This window comes from Neovison vison, chromosome 6 (genome assembly GCF_020171115.1).
Source record: "Neovison vison isolate M4711 chromosome 6, ASM_NN_V1, whole genome shotgun sequence".
NCBI lineage: Eukaryota > Metazoa > Chordata > Mammalia > Carnivora > Mustelidae > Neogale > Neogale vison.
In genome coordinates, this window is record NC_058096.1 from 203589766 (window position 1) to 203610053 (window position 20288).

Here is a 20288-nt window from a genome sequence, read left to right on the forward strand (position 1 = left end):
TTTACAGCAACATTGTCCACAATAGCCAAAGTATGGAAAGATCCCAGATATCCTTTGACAGACGAATGGATAAAGAAGATGTGGTATAGGGGCACCCGGATGGCTCAGTCGGTTAAGCATCTGCCTTTGACTTGGTCATGATCCTGGGATTCTGGGATTGAACCTGGCATTGAGCTCCCTGCTCATCAGGGAGTCTGCTTTTTCCTCTGCCCATGCCTACATAGTGCTCTTGCTTTGTCTCTCTCAAACAAATAAATACAATCTTTTTAAAAAAGAGAGATATAAGGTGTTCCTGGGTGGTTCAGTTGGTTAGGTGGCTGTCTTCAGTTCAGGTCATGGTCCCAGGGTCCTGGGATGAAGTCCCACATCAGGCTCTCTGTTCAGTGGGGAATCTGCTTATCCCTCTCCCTCTGCCCCTCCCCCTGCTTGTGTTTTCTGTCAAATAAATGGGTGAAATCTTTAAAAAAATTAAATTTAAAAAGATGTCTCACACGCACACACACACAATATTACTTAGCCATCAAAAAGAACTAAATCTTGCATTTGCAACAACATGGATGAAACTAGAGGGTATTATGCTAAGCTAAATAGGTCAGTCAGAGAAAAACAAATACCATTAATTTCACTCATATGTGGAATTTAAGAAACAAAAGAGCTGAACATAGGGGAAGGGAAAGAAAAATAAAATAAGATGAAGTTCGAGAAGGAGACAAACCATAAGAGGTGCTGAACTCTAGGAAACCAACTGAAGGTTGTTGGAGGGGCGGTGGATGGGGAGATAAGGTAATTGGGTGGTGGGCAATAAGAAAGGCATTTGATATAATGAGCACTGGGTGTTACATGCAACTAACGAATCACTAAATCCAACCCCTAAAACTGATAATATAGTATATGTTGACTAAATTGAATTTAAATAAATAATTTTTAATACAAAATTTTTAAATTTTTAAATACAAAAACACTTATTTTGAAGGATATATGTACGCCTATGCTTATTGCAACATTATTTGCAATAGCCAAATTATGGAAGCAGCCTAAGTGTCCACCAATAGAGGAATAAATAAGGAAGATGTGGGGTGCTGGGTGGCACAGTTGGTTAAGCATCTGACTCTTGGTTTCAGCATAAGTTGTGATTTCAGTGTCCTGAGATCAAGCCCTGCATCGGGCTCCATGCTCAGCATGCAGTCTGCTTGAGATTTTCTCTCCCTCTCTCTCTGATCCTCCCACTCATGCTCTCTCTCATATAAATAAATAAATCTTTAAAAAAAAAGATGTCACACACACATACAGGAATATTATTCAGCCTTAAAATCATGAAATCTTGCCATTTACAACAACATGGATGGATCTAGAGAGTATAATGCTAAGTGAAATGTCAGAGAAAGACAATACCACATGATTTCACTCACATGTGGAATATAAGAAACAAAACGAACAAAGGGGGGAAAAAGAGAGAGGAGACAAATCAAGAAATAAACTCTTAACTATGGAGAACAAACTGGTGGTTACTGGAGGGGAGGTGGGTGGAATGATGGGAACATGAAGGGGATTAAGGAATGTACTTCTTATGATGAGCGCTGACCAATGTATAAAATTGTTGAATGACTATATTGTATACCTGAAACTAATATAACACTGTAGGTTAAGTATACTGGAATTAAAATAAAAAGTGTTTTTTAAAAAAGGTGGTCTTTTCTGTTTATCCAACATTACTACTTCTTTTTTTTTTTTAAGATTTTATTTATTTATTTGACAGAGAGATCACAAGTAGGCAGAGAGACAGGCAGAGAGAGGGGGGGGAAGCAGGCTCCCTGCTGAGCAAGACCCCTATTCAGGACTTGATCCCAGGACCCTGAGATCATGACCTGAGAGAGCCGAAGGCAGAGACAACCCACGGAACCACCCAGGCACCCCAACATTACTACTTCTGGACTGTTGTTTCTACCTGCTGATGCAGGCTTCCATTTGGCATCTTCCTTTAGCATTTCTTATAGTGTGAATCTGCTAGCAATTTTGTTCTCTGAACTCTTGTTTTTCTGAAAATGGTTTTATTTTAACTTCATCTAAAAAAATCAAGGTATAGTTTATGTATAATGAAATGAAGAAATTTTAAATGTTCAGTTAAAAGAGTCTTGAGGGGCACCTGGGTGGCTCAGTGGGTTAAGCCTCTGCCTTCGGCTCACTCAGGTCATGATCTCAGGGTCCTGGGATCAAGTCCTGAATAGGGGTCTTGCTCAGCAGGGAGCCTGCTTCCCCCCCCCCCCGCCTGTCTCTCTGCCTACTTGTGATCTCTCTGTCAAATAAATAAATAAAATCTTAAAAAAATTAAAAAATAAATGAACCTTGACAAATCCATATATCCCATAAATCCATACCTCAACAAGATAGAAGACACTTCTATTACCCCAGAAAATTCCTTTGTGCTTCTTTCTAATCCATCCCAATTCCCAGGGGCAACCACAGTTCAATTTCTATCACTATGTATTATTAGTTTTGCATGTTAAAAAACTTCATATATGGAATTAAACAATGTATACAAAGGGAGGCCTTCCCCCCAACATGATGTCTGTAAGATTTGTCAGTGTCATTGTTTGTATCTATCATTAGTCTTTTGCTTTTTACGGATTAATAGTATTTTATGAGTAAACTCATAATATTTATTTATCCACGCTTCTGTGTATAGATATTTGAGTTGTCTCCAGTATTTAATTGTTACTAATTTAATGCTATGAGCATTCCTGTACAAGTCTTTTTATGAACATACATCTTCATTTCTCTTAAGTAAATATCTAGGAATGGAATTGCTGAGTCACAGAGTAGGTGTAGGTGTATGCTTAATTTTATCAGGAGCAGCCAAACTAATTTCCAAATTGGTTGTTCCACTTTACCAATGTTTGGTTCTCAATTTCTAAAAAAAAAATTTTTATTAACATATAATGTATTATTTGCCCCAGGGGTACAGGTCTGTGAATCATCAGGCTTACATACTTCACAGCACTCACCATAGCACATACCCTCCCCAATGTCCATAACCCAACCACCCTCTCCCTACCCCCCACCTACCAGCAACCCTCAGTTTTTTTCATGAGATTAAGGGTCTTTTATGGTTTGTCTCCCCCCGATCCCATCTTGTTTCATTTTTTCCCTCTCTACCCTCTCTACCCCCCATAACCGCACGCCTTGTCTCTAAAATTCCTCATATCAGGGAGATACACCACCCAGGTGCCTCATGTAGCTCTATTTTAAACTCTTTGAGGAACCTCCATATTGTTTTCCAGAGTGGCTGCACCAGCTTGCATTCCCACCAACAGTCTAAAAAATTTTTTTAATTCAACCATTTTAATAAGTAGTGGTATCCCATTGTGATTTAAGTTTTGCTTTTCCTTAATCAATAATGATGTTGAGAAACTGTTCATGTGTGTGTGGGTGGGTGGGGGTGGGGCAGAGAGAGAGGAGAGAGAATCTTAAGTAGGCTCCATGCCCAGTGTGGAGCCTGATGTGGGGGTTGATCTCACAACCCTGAGATTATAACTTACTGAGCTGAAATCAAGAGTCGGATGTTCAACTGACTGAGCCACCCAGGTGCCCTGAAAGATTTTTATTTTTTAATCTACACCCAATGTGAAGATCAAACTCACAACTCCAAGATCAAGAGTTACATGCTCAGGGCACCAGAGCCTCCAGCTCCGGTCATGATTCCAGCGTGATGGGATCAAGCCCAGCATCAGTCTCTGCTCAGCAGTGAGCCTGCTTCCCCCTCTCTCTCTGCCTGCCTCTCTGCCTACTTGTAATCTCTGTCAAATAAATAAATAAAATGTTTTTTTTAAAAAAAGAGTCACATGCTTTACTGATTGAATCAGCCAGAAGTATATCTTCTTCTATGAAGTATTGATTTAAGTCTTTTGCCAATTGGGTTGCTTATCTCTATTCTCAAGTTGCAGAAGATCTTCTATCCTGGATATGAGATCTTTGTCAAATATATATATATATATATATATATATATATATATATATACACATGTTGTATATACACATTTGTTTATATATATATGCACATGCATTTATATATGAACACAATATATACATTCTCTCTCTCTCCGTGTGTGTGTGTGTGTGTTCTTTTCCTCAATTTGTGACCTTTTTTTTTAGTCTGTGACTTTTTTAAAAATTGAGGTATAATTGACATACAAGATTATATTAGTTACAGGTGTACAACATAATGATTCGATATTTGTATATACTCCAAAATGTTTATCACAATATCTATCATTGCATAGTTATAGCTTTTTTTATTATTAACATAATTTTTTCAAGATTTTATTTATTCTTCTGAGGGAGAACAAATGGGGGAGGGCAGAAGGAGAGGGACAAGCAGACTCCCCACTGAATATGGAGCCTGACACCGGGCTCGATTCCAGGGCCCAGAGATCATGACCTGAGCCAGTCAGATGCTTAACCGACTGGGCCACCCAGGGGCCTCTTGTTAAGAGAACTTTTAAGATTTACTCTCTTAGCAACTTTCAAACACGCTGTACAGTATTGTTGACTATGATCACCATGTTGGAAAAATATGGAACATTTCACATACTTGTGTGTCATGCTTGTAAAGGGGCCATGCTAATCTTTTCTGTAATGTTCCAATTTTAGTGTATGTGCTGCTAAAGTGAGCACCCCAGCTGACTTTCAAAAATGTTGTCTTTTCATGAACAGTTTTAATTTGGATGAAGTCCATCCTATCAAACTTTTGTGTTTTACTTAGTGTTTTTCTCTGCCCTAAGAAATTTTTGTCAACTCCAAGGTCACAAAATAATTCCTATGGGTTTTCTTCTATAAGCTTTACCGTTTTAGCTTTAGTTTTTGTTTAGGTCTGTGATCCATCCTGTGTGGGTGTGTGTTGTCTGTAATTTTAGATAAGTGTCAAGATTCCTACCACCCCCAAACTGAAGATCCATTTCCTTTCTGCACTGAATTATCTTGACATTAAAAAAATCCATACCTGTGTAAATTTTTATCTATTTCTGGCTTCTTTATTCTGTTTCATTGATCTATTGTCTCTTCTTACACTAAAACCACATTGTCTTGATTACTGTAACATTATAGTCTTTCAAGAGAGAAAGTCTTTTTTTTCTTCTTTTTAAAGATTTTACCTATTTATTTGACAGAGAGAGAGATCACAAGCAGGCAGAGAGGCAGTCAGAGAGAGAGGTGGGGGAGCAGGTGCCCCACTGAGCAGAAAGTCTGATGTGGGGCTCGATCCAAGGACCCCGAGATCATGACCTGAGTCAAAGATAGAGGCTTTAACCCACTGAGCCACCCAGGTGCCCCAAGACAGGAAGTCTTGAAATCAGATAACGTAAGTCTATTTTGTCTAAGTGTGTACCCTGCTGTCTTTTGGTTTCATTTGCATGGAATATCTTTTTCCACTCCATCACTTTTAGCTTATGTGTATCCTTAAAGTTGAAGTGAGTCTCTATTAAAGCATATACTTGGGTCATTCTTTTTGTTCATTTAGTCACTCTATGTATTTTGATTGGAGAATTTAATCCATTTACATTTAAAGTACTTACTCATAGGTAAGAATTTACTAATGCCATCTTATTAATTGTGTTCTGGCTCTTTTGTAGTTCTTTTATTCCTTTCTTCTCTTGCTGTCTTTCTTTGATATTTTGGATTTTTTTCCATAGTTGGTATGCTTTTTTTTTTTTAAGATTTTTTTTTTTTGGGGATGCCTGTGTGGCTCAGTCAGTTAAGCATCTGCCTTTGGCTTGGGTCATGATCCCAGGGATCAAGTCCTGTGTTGGGCTCCTTGCTCAGTGGGAACCTGCTTCTCCCTCTGCCTGCTCTGTCTGCCACTCTCCCGGCTTGTACTCTCTTTCTCTGATGAATAAATAAATAAAATCTTTTAAAAATATATATATTTTAAAGTAATCTCTATACTCGATGTGGGACTCAAACTTACAACCCAAAGAGTCCCACATTCTCCCGACTTAGCCAGACAAGCGCCCCTACAGTTGTATGCTTTGATTTCTTTTTTTTAAAGATTTTTATTTAATTTTTAAAATTTATTTGACAGACAGAGATCACAAATAGGCGGAGAGGCAGGCAGAGAGAGAGGAGGAAGCAGGCTCCCTGCCGAGCAGAGAGCCCAATGCAGTGCTTGATCCCAGGACCCTGAGATCATGACCTGAGCTGAAGGCAGAGGCTTTAATCCACTGAGCCACCCAGGTGCCCCTGATTACTTTTTTTTATCCCTTTGTGTATTTACTATAGGTTTCTGCCTTGTGGCTACCATGAGGCTTACATAAAACATCTTATAGTCTATTTTAAGTTGATAACTTCAATTGCATACACAAACTACCCTTTTACTCTTCCTCCCCAATTTTTTTGATGTCATAATTTACATCTCTTTATATTGTGTATCCACTGACAAGTTATTGTAGATATAGTAATTAAAAAAAAATTATCGGGGCACCTGGGTGGCTCAGTGGGTTAAGCTGCTGCCTTCGGCTTGGGTCATGATCTCAGGGTCCTGGGATCGAGTCCCACATCGGGCTCCCTGCTCAGCAGGGAGACTGCTTCCCTCTCTCTCTCTCTCTGCCTGCCTCTCTGTCTACTGTGATCTCTCTCTGTCAAATAAATAAATAAAATCTTTTAAAAAATTATCTACTATTTTAAAGAGGAAAAGGATGTGCACAAGTGGGGAGAGGGGCAGAGGGAATCTCCAAGCAGACTCCCTGCTGAGCACAGAGCCCAGTGTGGGGCTCTATCTCACCACAAAAGAGAGCATGACCTAAGCTGAAACCAAGAGTCTGATGCTCAACAGAGTGAGCAACCCAGGTGCCTCACTATAGTGATTTTTATTTTTTTTTATTTTATTTTATTTTTATTTTTATTTTTTTTAAAGATTTTATTTATTCATTTGAGAGAGAGACGAGAGAGAGCATGAGCGAGGAGAAGGTCAGAGAGCGAAGCAGACTCCCCATGGAGCTGGGAGCCCGATGTGGGACCCGATCCCGGGACTCCGGGATCATGACCTGCGCTGAAGGCAGTCGTCCAACCAACTGAGCCACCCAGGCGTCCCTTTTTTTTTTTTTTTATAGTGATTTTTAATACTTTTGTTCTTTAATCTTTGTATTAGAGTTAAGTGATTAACACACCACCAAATTACAATATTAGAATATTCTGAATTTGATTATATACTTAACTTTACCAGTATGCTTTATATTCTCATATATTTCTATTATTAATTAGCCTCCTTTAACTTCAGCTTGAAGAACTTCTTTTGGAATTTCTTATAAGGCATTTCTAGTGGTGAGAGAGACGAACTCTCAGCTTTTTATCTGGGAAAGTCTTTTTCTCATCTTCATTTCTAAAGGACTTCTTTAATCTTGGTTGGCTGTTTTTTCTTTCAGCACTCTGAATATATCATCCCTTTGAATACATCATTTTCTCACAGCCTGTTCTGCTGAGAAATCCACTGATAACCTTATGGGGATTCCCTTGTTTGTAACAAAATTTTGCTCTTGTTTCTTCCAAAAGTCTTTTTTTTTTAAAGATTTTATTTATTTATTTGAGAGACAGACAGAAATAGTGTCAGAGAGCATGAGTGGGGAGAAGGAGAAACAAGCTCCCCAAGGAGCAGGGAGCCAGTGTGGGGCTTGATCCCAGGGATCATGACCCGAGCTGAAGGTAGATGCCAACCGACTGAGCCACCCAGGCACCCCTGAAAGTCTTTATCTTTGATTTTAGACAGTTTTACTACAACATGTCTTTGACAAAATTTCTTTGGATTGAATTTGGATTGAATGAACTGGATGGCCATGAACTGGATGGCCAAATGTCTTCCCATGTTCGTATAATCTCAGCTATTCTTTCTTCCTTTTTTAAATTATTGAAGTATAGTTGGCATACAATTTACATTAGTTTCAGGTGTTCAGCTACTATTTCTTTAAATAAGCTTTCTACCATTTTCTCTGTCAGCCCTGCTAGGATTTTGAAGCTTTCTTGGAGTTTTTCTATATATACACCTGCTCCACACTTCTTGTTCCTTCTGGAGGGGATCCTTAAGATCGTATGTCTTCTCTCAATCTTGCAAAGCCAGGCTGGATTCTGATAGCCTCCTGTTTGCTTCCCCCGGGGCAATGCTGAATGCTCAATTTGTGTTCTTTCTCAGTTCCACAGAGTCATCTGGCTTTCTATGGGTATTTACTAGCCATCTGCAAAGGTTCCTACTTGCTACCTTCAGGGGCCTACACAGGGAGCTAGCCATAGATAAAGGAGTATATGGGTGATTGACATGGAGTACTAGGGATGTCCATATGCTAGTTGGGGAATCTGCCCATGAGGTATCCTCAGTGGCTTGTGGGCTGGCTTCCTGATGGAGTCTGGTTAGATGACCCATGTTCCTTTGATACATTTTGAACCCTACCTGCTATTCTCTTAGCCCCTTCCCACTCCTCAGTCATGAGACTTATCTCAGTGTTCTGGAAGGTGTGGCAAATGCACTCTCAGTGACACCTGGGGCTGTGACTCTCAAAGTCGCTACTCACATTACCCAGGTGGGTTTTCAGAAAACAGGAGCATCCTGGGGTAGGGAGGGTCCCACCTAGTGTCTAGGGTAGTGTCAAGTGTCTTTTCCATTCAGAAATAAGAACAAAGCTAAGAACTTCTGTAGTGGCTGTTCCTCACCCATAAGATATGGCCTTCAGTCCTTCAGGGGCAGAAGATAGGAGAACACTTGAGCCCACTGTAGTCTGAAATGGGGGCCCCAGCTGGTCCTGGGAGCCTCATAGAGTTCCCTGAGCATTGTATGGATGGATCAGCAATTCAGCTCTTCCAAGATAATCATTGGTAGCAATTTGGTATATATAACCTTCTTCCCCTTTATATGCACTTACAATATAGATGTATAATTATGTATCTTGATGGTTTTATTTACATAAATGGGATCATAATGATCTTCAACTTTTTTACTTATAAATATATCTTAGGTACACTTCATCATCAGTACCTATAGATCAAATACATTATTCTCTTTTAAATTTTGATTTTTAAATTTACTGGTAAGTAAGTTCTATGCCCAAAATGGGGCTTAAACTCATGATCCTGAGATCAAGAGTTACATGCTCTACTGACAGAGCCAGCCAGGTGCCCCTAAATTAATTATTTTTTTTACAGTTATAATTTGTTAGTATTCTCTGCATATTATTAACCATTAAATCAATCCTCAATTTTAACAATTAGGGATATTATTATCTTTAAATATTTTTTATTTTATTTATTTGACAGACAGAGATCACAAGTAGACAGAGAGGCAGGCAGAGAGAGAGAGAGGAGGAAGCAGGCTCCCTGCTGAGCAGAGAGCCTGACTCGGGGCTCAATCCCAGGACCCCAGGATCATGACCCAAGCTGAAGGCAGAGGCTTTAACCCACTGAGCCATACAGGTGCCCCAACAATCAGGGATATTATATAAATTGATTCTCAATTTTAACAGTTGGGGATATTACCAATGACTGGTTATGTTTATACACCTTTACATCGATGGGCCTATATTTCTGGTTCTTGCTTTCATATTAGGGGCTTTGGCCATTTCCAGCAGAAAAGAATGGATAGCACTTTTGTCTTTTCCTTGGAGGGAGCTCAACTATTGGGAGCCATTCTTGTGCCTGAGTCATAACTGCCCTTATGACATCATAGGTCTCTCTCTCCACTATATCTACCTATCCATGGCTAGAGGAACAAGGACCTGAGGGGATTTGAACCATCTAAACCCAATCCAAGTAGAACCAATGGTGAGTAAGTGAGAGACACAGGAACCAGTCTTTTTAGAGATGTTCCCATAGATCTCTTAATTAAGATGAGGGGATCCCCTGGCATATGAACACTCCAGAAAGCCCCAGAAGCTGGGGATGTGTGGGATACGGAACAGACAGGGAGGGAAGGCAACTTCACTCTTGCCTTTTCCCTAACTGCTGATTTCAGGAGGAGGAGAAGCCTGAACAAATTAATGAACAAACTCAAGATGAGCCTCAGAAGAAAGAGGAACCGACCAGTTTATCCCCAGAATCACTGACCTCAGAGAAGAAGGTGGAGGTAGGAGGAAACCTGATTGGATGCCTCTGGTCCTTGTGTCCTAGTGCTTGAGGCTAGTGTTTTTTGCATGATACAGAGCTAAGAACAGAAATAAACTCATCTTGTTTGTTCTCTTTCCTCATTTTTTTTTTCAGGCTGAAGATGTAGATACAAATAAAGACACCAAGACAGGGGAAGAGGGTGGTGCTAATAATGGAGATAAACAAGTAAGAGCCCCTCCCCCAAGGCCACACAGGGCTGGGGCTAGGAATATAAGGGTTGTGTTTGTGGAACAGAATGGTCAACATGCGGGAAGCTGGGCTTAATCAACAGTGCATGGGTGTATGTGTGTGTTTATTTGAGCTTATTCACATATGTTTGCTTGTTAATGAAGACTTAAAACGTGAAAGTCAAGAGAAATAAGGATGGGAAAGAGATACGAGGTAGAACTTTATGGGGGTGGACTTAATACTATAACATGATAGAGGAAGAGAGCCAGATGTGATTTGGAGCTGGAATCAAGGATGAAAAGACAGGATTAGCAAAGGATACTACTTCTCTAGTAAGTGGGTGGGGTTGGAAGGGAGGGATCATGGGTCCTGATTAGTTGGTCACATTCAAGTGGAATATGTAACTCTTTGACCCATAGATCTTGTCCTAGTCTGACCTTAGGCTGGCCAACTTGATCCATATAAAACCGGGTAGACAGGGCAGACATACCCCCATTTTATAGAGCAGGACTTTGAGATTCAGAGATCAACATGTGTCCATGTCCATTAACCTGAGAGTGGTAGAGATAGGACACCTACCTGGTCTTCTGGTTCCAACCAGTGCCTGTCCAGTGCTACTGAGCTCCAGAAGAAGGACTTATTGTTGATAGGGAATCAGGGTCCCCTTCTGACATGCCCAAGACTCAAGTGGGTGGGGGACATTCTTTGAATGTCCCTTCTTTTTTCTCGCAAGCTCCCAGAACAACAAGATAAGCCCTCTACCAGTAATCTAGAAGTCATAAAGATCCAGGCCTGGTGGCGGGGCACCCTGGTACGCCGGACACTGCTGCATGCAGTACTGAGAGCATTGGTCATTCAGCGCTGGTGGAAGCAAATCCTGACAAGTATGATGGAGAAGAGGCGGCGAGCAGCGCTAGAGAACTTTACACGGAAGGAGTGGGCAGCGGTCAAGCTGCAGTCCTGGGTTCGCATGTGGCGTATCCGTAGGCGCTATTGCCGGTTGCTCAATGCTGCCCGCATCATCCAGGCCTACTGGAGATGCCACTCCTGTGCTTCCCGGGGTTTCATCAAGGGCCATTACAGAGTCACGGCCAACCATCTGCATCTCGAGCTAGAGATCTTGCTGGGCTCAGGGCCTTGCATTGTGTCAGAGTGTATTCCCCTCCCAATAAAACAGTGAAGTGGTCTTCCCCAGACTTTCTCTTTGACAAGTTCCAGGAGGTCAGGGAAAATGATAGCAGATACTTAGCATCTCATATGCTAGCGTGGAGGAATGGGCAGGGGTTGTCCGAGGATTCTAGGGAAGAATTCTGAAACTCTTTCCAGACTGAGTAGACTGTGATTAATTTGCAAGGTCTGCCATAAGTAGAAGAGTTGGCGGAACAGGTCTGCCATGTTGGCCAACTCGAACATCCTTCATGTAAATGGTGCCCCTCCCCAAAGTTGCATATAAGGGAGGTCTGGAGGGTGGTGGTTAGTGATGGCAATGGCAGCACATTTGTCAAGAATTCACCCACCTAGGTCTAGTTGTTCGGGGCTTGCTCTCTTACCCCCATGACTGAAAGGAGCCCACCCATCCCAGACTTTGTGATCCTGGCTCCCATTGGTTCATAAACTCGCCCCCATACACAGAGGGCAAGGAGAGACAGACGGAGGAAGCAGGCCATTCTAGATTGGCAGGTAGCAAATTTAATAAGCAAGTGAACTTGCATATGAAGCTTCGCTTGGGTGGCTGCAAGGTGAGTAGGTCTCACTTGCTAAAATATTTTTTTTAAAAAGATGTATTCATTTATTTTAGAGAGAGGGAGTGGGGGAGGGGCAGAGGGAGAAACTCTTTAAGCAGACTCCCTACTGAGCACGGAGCCTAACTTGGGTCTCGATCCCACAACCCACGAAATCATGATCTGAGCTAAAACCAAGAGTCAGATTCTCAACCAATGGAGTCACCCAGGAGCCCACGGCCTGTCAGGATCTTCAAAATTTACATAGAGGCCTTAACAGGTTTCAGTCACATATATTGTCCAGATGTTCTCAAAACCACATGGTTCTCTCAAGATTGTGTCCTTGAAAATGGCTCTCACTGTGGGATGGTGGGTGGCATGCACATTCCAAGGACAAGGAAGGAGGCAGGAACCATCAGTCGCCTGGGTCCAGCTTGCAAGTCAATGGGCAGCCATGTCCCCTCAATGGCCTCCTTCAATAGCTTCCTGTCTGCCTTAAACAGCTCCCTACCCAACTGGTGACTGTATCCTCATACATAGCCTCCAAGTCAGAATCTGAGACCCAAACTGGACTGTGCATAACCCCAGTCCCTGTTCCCACTTTAACCTCTGTGCTTTACCCTGAATGGAGGCTAGGATGTATTCCCCTTCAGATCTGGTAGTGTGGGAGGTTCCACGGGGGTGGAGATAGGAAAGAAGGCACTCCACTGCTAGCTCAACCCTCTAGTGAGTGTCAGGTCACAGATCAAGAGTTGAGAAGGACTGGCCATGTCTCCCTCACCCTCTCTCCGGGTCAGTCTAAGCAGAGGCTGCTGGAGCTGGGGCCTCCGACAGTCACTTCCTACAAAACGTTGCCACCTGGGGTGGAATTGGGGCCTAGGTGATGATAAAGGGCCCACTAAAAGAACAAGCTTAGGCTGTCACTCTGGTGACTCTGTCATATCTGATATGTCATTTACAAATATCTTCTCCCATTCCATAGGTTGTCTTTTAAGTTTTTTTTTTAAGATTTTATTTATTTATTTGAGGGAGAGAGAGCACAAGCATCAGTGGGGAAGGGCAGAGGGAGAGGGAGAAGCAGACTGCTCACTGAGTAGGGAGTCCAATATGGGCTCGATCCCAGGACCCCAAGATCACCACCTGAGCTGAAGGCAGACACTTAACTGACTTAGCTGACTGAGCCACCCAGGTGCCCCTGCCTTTTAGTTTTGTTGATTGTTTCCTTCGCTGTGCAATAGCTTTTTAGCCTGATGAAGTTCCAATAGTTCATTTTTGCTTTTGTTTCCCTTGCCTCTGGAACACATCTAGCAAGAAGTTACTGCAGCCAAGGTCGAAGAGGTTGCTGCCTGTGTTCTCCTCTAGGATTTTGATAGAACCCTGTCTCACATTGAAGTCTTCCATCCATTTTGAGTTTATTTTTGTGTGTGGTGTGAGGAAATGGTCCAGTTTCATTCTTCTGCATGGAGCTGTCCAATTTTCCCAACACCATTTGTTAAAGAGGCTATCTTTTTTCCATCGGATATTCTTTCCTGCTTTGTTGAGGATCCATTTCTGGGTTCTCTATTCTGTTTATTTGATCTATGTGTCTGTTTTTATGCCAGCACCATACTTAAGTAATTTTTTTCAAAGATTCCATCTATTTATTTGACAGAGGGAGAGCACAAGCAGGGGAAGTGGCAGGCAGAGGGAGGGGGAGAGGCTGGCTTCCCACTGAGCAAGGAGCCTGATGCAGGCTTGAGCCCAGAACCCTGGGATCATGACCTGTGTCCAAGGCAGACACTCAACTGACTGAGCCACCCAGTTGCTCCCTTAATAAATTTTATTATCTGATCTCCCCTGTATGTAACCAATCATCTATGACTGCTGCTGGCTCTGCAGACATTGTCCTCACCCTGCTTGAGCTCTGACACCCTGAGAGGCCATTACCCTCTTCATGTATCCCACATTAGTTGCTGTCCTGTGTGAATGCCCTTCTCACACAACATGGGCTGACATAAAATGTCAGGACACCCTCTGCACAGATATCCTCATTGTTGTGCTCAAGTTTTGTCCTCCTACACCACTAAGAATGCTCATCCTGCCCATGGTATAATACTCACTACTGCCATGACCTTGAACCTGCATGTTCAGACTCTTCTCCACCTTGCCCGAGTTCCAAACTGGGAAGCCCTCTGATTCCAACACCTTCTTCTCCTTCTTGGGATCCATGCCCTGTCCTTTGTCACAGTATCTCTTGCCCTGTTATACCTATGTTGCACTGACCAGTCTAATAACTTTCAGACTAAATTGTTCAGGAAGGGATGAGAAGAAAATGAGGGAAAGGCCGAGAGGAAACTAAAATTTCCATTTAAAAATAGAGATAAACTATCTGTAGAAGAAAACTGTCAGTCAATTACTAAAATCTGCTTGAACATTTTTACCTCAAACCTTACGGAAACAAGACCATAAAGAAAACTGAAAAAAAAAATGTCCATGAGAAAATGGATCAAAATGTTTGAACACAGGCTCAGAACTTCTTGGTATAAATTCAAAGGAATAATACAAAAATATATTTATTTTAAATATTTTTAAAAAAAAAGATTTTAGGGACGCCTGGGTGGCTCAGTTGGTTAAGCAGCTGCCTTTGGCTCAGGTCATGATCCCAGCATACTGGGATCGAGTCCCACATCGGGCTCCTTGCTCTGCAGGGAGCCTGCCTCTCCCTCTGACTCTGCCTGCCACTCTGCCTGTGCTCGCTCTCTCTCTCTCTCTCTCTGATAAATAAGTAAAATCTTAAAAAAAAAGATTTAATTTATTTTTTTGACAGAGAAAGACACAGTGAGAGAAGAAACATAAGCAGGGAGAGCAGCAGAGGGAGAATCAGGCTTCCCGCTGAGCAGGGAGCCTAATGCAAGGCTCAATCCTGGGACCTGGGATCGTGACCTGAGCTGAAGGCAGATGCTTAATGATTGAGCCACCCAGGTGCCCCCAAAATATTTCTAATAGTACCTAAGAATTTAGGAAGGGAACTTCAATGGATAGAAACTATGTGGACTACTTACAGGACACAAGGTAGATGTGAAAACACTGAAAGAAAATATATCAAAGCTCTAAAAAAAGATCTTCTACAAAAGAAGAGAGTGGTCATGCAGTCCCTCCAAGCTTGGAAGCAGCTGGTTCAGGAGGCAGCAGGGGCTGTTGGCTACCATGGAGGCCAGTAGAGATATGACCATAGGAGGAATAGCCAACTCTAGCTGAACCTGTTTGGCAAGAGAGGGCTTATCTCCACGGAGGAGCTGTGTTGGTCTGAGGAGGTGTGGCGGGGCCTGATGCCATGTGACACCCTTGCACAGCAATACTCCTGCCCAGGAGATCATTCACTATGAGATCCTACCCCATATCTCCTTGTAATCCATGGACATGTCAATCAACAGGCAACGAGGAAATTGCAAAACAAAGGTGAACTTCTGACCAAGAATCACCAAACTTTGAAGTAAACCAACTGCATAAAAAAGCATCCGTACACCCAACAATGAGAAACACAATGGTCAAGGGAAAAGACTAAGAAGGCAACTTAAATAAGTGAAATTAATATACTCAGTGGATGGAAGGAGACATATCAGCCATAAAAGAACAAACCATTATTAAAAGGAGCTATTTATGGATCTTAGAAAGGAACAGTGTTAAAATTCTAACTTGATAGATGGGATGAATAGCAGAATGGACAAAACCAAAGTTAATGAGTAGAAACTTTGACAAAAGAGCTCCTCTTGAAGAGTAGCAGAAAAGGGAAAGATGCAGAGAAATGAAAAGGTTAAGAAAAGGTAAATTTAAAAATGGAACACCCATCCAGAAGTTCTAGTCATCATTGAGTTAGTGTTTCTGAAAAAAGGAAGCACAGGGACAGGGATGAAGAGTAGAAATCTTTGGGGTGCCTGGGTGGCCCAGTTGGTTAAGTGTCTGCCTTCGGCTCAGGGTCCTGGGCTCGAGTCCTGCATTGGGTTCCCTGCTCAACAGGGAGCCTGCTTCTCCCTCTGCCTGTGACTTCCTCTGCTTGTGCTTGCTCTCTTTCTCTCATTCACCATTTTCTCTCTCTCTCTCTGATAAATAAATAAATAATAAATAAAATCTTAAAAAAAAAAAAGAGTAGGAACCTTCAAGGTATTTGTCAGTTTCCCAGAACTCATTCAAGAGATTCAATTGCCCTAAAAAACATGAAGGAAAAGAGATGGAGCTCAAAACAGACCATAGCACAATCTTGTAACTGATAAAGATAATATATGTAAACACTTGAAGAGGAAAACAAAATCCACAAACTACCCACTAAGGAATAAACTTCATAATGACATCAACCCAGGGGCACCTGGGTGGCTCAGTGGGTTAAAGCCTCTGCCTTCAGCTCAGGTTATGATCCCAGGGTCCTGGGATCGAGCCCCGCAACGGGCTCTCTGCTCAGCGGGGAGCCTGCTTCCCTCTCTCTCTCTCTTGCCTGCCTCTCTGCTACTTGTGATATCTGTCAAATAAATAAATAAAATCTTAAAAAAAAAAGAATGACAGCAGCCTTCTCAGCAGCAAGCCTGGGTATGAAAAGAAAGTGGAGTGACATCCTCAAAGTTCTGAAAGAAAAGAAATGTAATAAGCATTGAATGATATACCACCTATAACAGCATTCAAGTGTAAGGGCAAAATGGAAGACATTTTTATTAATTCAAAGTTTACATCGGGGGCTCCTGGGTGGCTAAGTTGGTTAAGCGTCTGACTCTTGATCTCAGGGTCATGAGTTCAAGCCCTGTTTTGGGTTCCATGCTGGACATGGAGCCTACTTAAAAAAAAAAGTCTACATTGAAAATCTCTGAAAGTACTTCTGGGAAATGAGCTCCATGATAAAGAAAAATGAATCTAGGAGAATGACGTAAGAGGTAGTGATGAGCACAGATATCAGTAAAATTTATTTTTTTTCATCTTTTCTTTTTAATTTTTTTTATTTTAAAGATTTTATTTATTATTTTATTATTTATTTGACAGAGAGAGAGATCACAAGCAGGCAGAGAGAGAGGAAGGGAAGCAGGCTCCCCACCGAGCAAAGAGCCTGATGCGGAGCTTGATCCCAGGACCATGGGATCATGACCTGAGCCGAAGGCAGAGGCTTTAACCCACTGAGCCACCCAGGCGCCCCTATTTTTTTTCTAAGATTTTATTTAGTTATTTGTCAGAGAGAGCACAAGTAGGGGAAGTGGCAGAGAGAGGGAGAAGAAGCAGGCTCCCTGCTGAATAGGGAGCCCAATGCTGGGCTCAATCCCAGGACCCTGGTATCATGACCTGAGCTGAAGGCAGATATGCTTAACTGACTGAGCCACCCAGGCAACCTTGTTTTTTTTGTTTTTGTTTTTTTTTTCCTTAAGGATTTTATTTATTTATTTAAGAAAGACAGAGCACAAGAGCTGGCAGAGAGGAGCAGAGGAAGAAGGAGAAACAGACCCCCACGGAGTAGGGAGCCCGATGCAGGGCTCAGTTCCAGGACCCTGAGATCATGACCTGAGATGAAGGCAACCACTTAACTGACTGAGCCACCCAGATGTCTCAGTAAAATTTATTGTTACAAACAAGATTTTTCTGTGAGAAATACCCAGATATCAGTGGGAACTGCAGCACAGATTGCCCCGGGCACAGTGTGTTAGTTTAAATGGTAACCCTTTCAAACATGAATGGGATCATATATAGGAGGCACACACTAGCTGGTGTGACACAGCAGGCATTTGGAAAGTACGGAGGAGCTGGGGCTGCTGGCTGACTCAGGTGATGGAGGGTGTGACTCTTGATCTTGTTGTTGTGAGTCTGAGCTCCACAATGAGTGTACAGATTACTTAAAAAAATAAAATCTTTTAAAATGCATTAACAAAGAAAAAAAGTATGGAGGAATTAACTATACAGGATTGGTTGGCTATTTCTAGGCTCCATAAAGCTCTAGAAAAAGATAACAAAAGGCTGAAAACAAGTAACAGGCAATTAAAAGGTAAGTGTACAAACCAGGGGGCCTTCTTGATGGCATATAAAGAACCTCTCATCTGTTATGAAAGGACTGAAAAAGCTGAAGGCCAGGCCCAGGATTTAAATATTAGAGTGGTCAACCTCTTAGGAAGATTAAATTCTCCATCAAGGTAGGGTGCTCTGCCAAGATCAGGGCAGGAGAAGGAATAGAACCCCTACACAAGGGATGAGATCATTTGGGTTGATGGTCCCCCAAATCTTGAATTCTCAAATTCCCCTGAACCCTGGAGTCTGAAGACATGGGACAATTCTCCCTAACCTCATAGATAGCAATGATGACAGAAAATGGGAAACTGAAGGAGCAAACTACATGGACAGCTAGCCCAACCAACCCCTCTCAGCTCATACTCATGTGGGGTTATAAGGAACCCCTTGGGACCAGATGAAATAAGGAAAACACCTGAGCCTGATTTATAGCTTGTTAAACTTAGTATGTATATGTCATCCCAAAACAACAGCTGAGCTACAACCTTATTCAAGGGCAGCCTTGAAAGACAGTAGGTGGTGAGGGAAAGTCCTCTCAGTGGGCAGAGTTTCAGGTTGTACATCCACTTTGTGTGGCAAGAGAAGTGGCCTGAGTTAGAATATATATGGACTTTTCAGCACTGGTCAATTTCCTGACAATACAAAGACTGGAACATTGGAGACAAGGAAGTCTGGGCAGGAAGCAGAGAGCTGGACATATGGAAATGTGCACATAGTGAAAATTTTTGTACCAGGGAACATCTGTCATAGAAAAGGCACTAAACAGTGAAGGAGACAAAATGACTGGGCTGGTTGATGTCACCCAGCTCCTGTCACTCACTTTAGTACTGGAATGATGGGTTCTGGTCATGGAGGCAGAGACATGGCAATATATGGACCCAACAGACCAGGCTCCAAGTTAGCAAGTGTTATGTAGCTGCTGCTACTGCTGTGTTAATCCATGGGTCTGCTGTGTGCTTGGTAAATCAGATTACTCCACTCTCATTTCTGAAGAAAATTTACAGAACTGATGATCGTTAAGTCAAGGGCAAGTGAAGCTTAATCATTGACATCACTGCTTCAGCAACACATTAGACTAAAATATTTTCCATAAAGTACCTATTGGTGAATAAAATAATGAGTAACAAAATGCTGTTAAGCCCTTTATATTTTCATAAACTTTGTAAATTTGTCCAACTAAACCTTTTTTTGCTTTCTTCACTCATATTTTCACCACGTTGTAATTTTATCACATCCTAGCAGATTCCACTTCACGTGGTATTGAATTAGTGTTTTTTTCAACTCCTTCAACAAATATTCTCAACTGTTGTTTCATGCAAATACATCATTCATAAAGATGAATTCTTCAGGCCCTTTCCAACGTGGCAGTCACCCCTTCAATGAACAACAGCTGGGCTGTGTTGGTACCATCTGCCAACTCATTAAGGAGCCATGAGCCACTTGATATCATTTGCCTTGTCTTAAATTGACTATTGGTTTTGTTCTTAGTGTCTTAAGCTCTAGGAGCAGCTAGTCTCATCGAAAGGTTAATAGTGTTAAGTTTATTTTTGTCACATTTTTTTCCAGCTGCTGCAATTAAGTATGATCTAATTAGCTCACCACTAATAAACACCTTTTCTTGTTTGGCTAACAAACAAGCAATCTGCAAACTAACGTTGTTTGCAGCCTTGTTTTCGTCTTTTATTTTTGTAAAGAAATTCTGCTGTGATTAGATACTCCATTTAAAATTTCTTAATTTTATGATCATTGTTTTCTTGTGAGTTAGGAGTATTGTGGATTGCTCAGTCTTCCTTTAGCCTGGCTGTAATGCTTTGCTATTGCCTTAAAGATGTGACATTTACAGTCTACTTTCCCCCTCCTTTCCTGTTTGACATGATGGATATGTATGTATGGTGATTTAAAAAAAAGTAAATCAAAGCACAGGGATACGGGGGGCACTAAACTCTGGTTATAACAGCACTACTGCAATTTGTTGTGTGTTGAGGTGCAGCGGGAAGTGATGGGAAGGCCACATACTGTCCCTGTCACAACTACTCAAATCTGTCATTGCAGTGTAAATGTAAAAAGGTATAGACAACATTTAAACAAATAAGCATGGCTATGTTCCAATATAATTTTATTTATGGACACTGAAAGTTGAATTCATGTAGTTTCCATGTGTCAGGAGCTTTTTTATTCCTTAATTTTTTCAACCACTGAAAAATGTAAAAACCATTCTTTGCAGGATGTATAAAAACAGGCAGTGGGAGGGGG

At 41.7% G+C, this 20288-nt stretch overlaps 1 protein-coding gene and 1 non-coding gene across 2 annotated transcripts; one reads left to right on the forward strand and one right to left on the reverse strand.

Annotated features, from left to right (window-relative positions):
* Positions 1-4564: 4564 nt before the first annotated feature.
* Positions 4565-4671, reverse strand: LOC122910968. The gene has a single exon (XR_006385318.1). It is a non-coding gene; the product is annotated as a U6 spliceosomal RNA (small nuclear RNA).
* Positions 4672-8318: 3647 nt separating this feature from the next.
* Positions 8319-11482, forward strand: IQCF1 (IQ motif containing F1). Its single transcript, XM_044254857.1, has 4 exons — positions 8319-8345; positions 9983-10093; positions 10228-10299; positions 11036-11482. The coding sequence occupies exons 1-4, from the start codon at positions 8319-8321 to the stop codon at positions 11480-11482; spliced, it is 657 nt and encodes a 218-aa protein (XP_044110792.1).
* The last annotated feature ends 8806 nt before the right edge of the window (positions 11483-20288 follow it).